The sequence below is a fragment of the Poecilia reticulata genome, linkage group LG2 (genome assembly GCF_000633615.1).
Source record: "Poecilia reticulata strain Guanapo linkage group LG2, Guppy_female_1.0+MT, whole genome shotgun sequence".
Taxonomy (NCBI): Eukaryota; Metazoa; Chordata; class Actinopteri; order Cyprinodontiformes; family Poeciliidae; genus Poecilia; species Poecilia reticulata.
In genome coordinates this window covers 46,214,651-46,216,066 of record NC_024332.1, presented here as the reverse complement: position 1 = coordinate 46,216,066, position 1,416 = coordinate 46,214,651, and the positions used below count along the sequence as shown (strand labels likewise).

The following is a 1,416-nucleotide window of genomic DNA, read 5'->3' as shown; positions in this document are numbered from 1 at the left end:
ACAAGCTGTTAGCTGCATGTTAGCCACAAGCTGTTAGCTGCATTGAGTTGTTGCTGCAGCCTGTGAAGCAGGCTGTCTGTTAAATGCTGGTGAATGAACTCCCAGTGGCTCTGCTCCGTTTCTCTGCTTCCAGTTTCCTATTTAGCAGCTGCTAAAGTCCATTTGGTGGATAAATTCAGATATTTCAGCCTTTAGGTGTTTAAATTCTGTGAGTTTTAATTTCTTCCACAAATGGGTTATAATAATTTAATCTCCGTTTTCTTCACTGAATCTCAAAGAAACATTTTTCGGTCTGCTGTCGTCTGTCAGGTGTCATCGTCAGCCATCTTTGTTCTCCGTCGCCATGCCAACCACCGCTTTGGGCAGGAAACTGGATTTGTCCAAACTGACGGATGAAGAGGCCAGACACGTGTGGGACGTCGTCCAGAGAGACTTTGACCTGCGAAGGAAGGAGGAGGACCGGCTCGGGTGAGCTCAGAAATTAATTCTGATTATTAGTGATCAGTGGTGGAAAGCACTAGCTAAGGAGCTAGCTGCACTAATCACAAACATTAGCTATGCTAACGCTAAAGCGTTATGACAACATGGTGTTTAGCTGAAGCTCCTGCTAAATTCTTCCATAATGAATAAAAGACACAACATAAATATAAACGTCTGAATAATTAAAAAATTTATCAAGTTGATAATTAAAACTCAAACTTTATTCAACAAAACAACCAAGAAAATTAGCGCTGGAAGAATGGACTTTAGTTGAAGCTAAGAGCGCTAACTGACCAAAACCGCTAAATATAAAATTAGCTAAGCTATCAGCGGTTAGTGGACGTGTTTCCATCGTTGCTAATTATTTTAGCTTAATTAGTTATTTAGTTTTCAGCAGCTGTTGACACAAATACAGGAGTCGATTAGCACCACGTTGTTTATCTGGTCAGCAGGAAGTTCAACTCTTTGAGGAGAACACGACTTCTSTGACCGCATCATGKGAAGTGGAAAGTTTGGTGGAGGGAGGATCTTGGCGCTCGGCTGTTGTTCAGGCTGTTGTTGCCTTTTACCAACCCAAGACATGTCGGGTTGGTAAAAGTTGACGGCTCACTTCCTGTTCCAACATGTTTAGAATGAGTTGGAGCAGAAACCTGAGCCAAGCCTTCCTGTCCAACATCAGTGTCTGACCTCATTAATATCAATGTGGAAGAACAAAAACCCCCTAAACAAACTCCTGACTGTCTGGAAGGACTTCATAGCAGATCTGATGATCCTGAAGCTGAGAGATATTAAACCCTGAGAATTAATAAATAGCCAGACGACTGAGGGCTTCGCTAATATTATCATCTTCACTTCTGTGACCTCTGACCTCTGGAACCGTTCTGGATTCACCTCCCTAAATAGACAGAGGGGCGGGGCCAGCGGAGGGGCGAGGCC

The 1,416-nt window shown here is 43.3% G+C and overlaps 1 protein-coding gene across 1 annotated transcript in view; it reads left to right on the top strand.

Moving 5' to 3' along the window:
* Positions 1 to 1,416, top strand: part of mlphb (melanophilin b) — a 34,647-nt gene that overhangs the window by 2,863 nt on the left and 30,368 nt on the right. The window contains exon 2 of the mRNA XM_017309498.1: positions 310 to 468. Within this exon, the coding sequence (XP_017164987.1) occupies positions 344 to 468 (125 nt within the window). The 5' untranslated portion in view covers positions 310 to 343. The remainder of the gene's footprint in view (positions 1 to 309; positions 469 to 1,416) is intronic.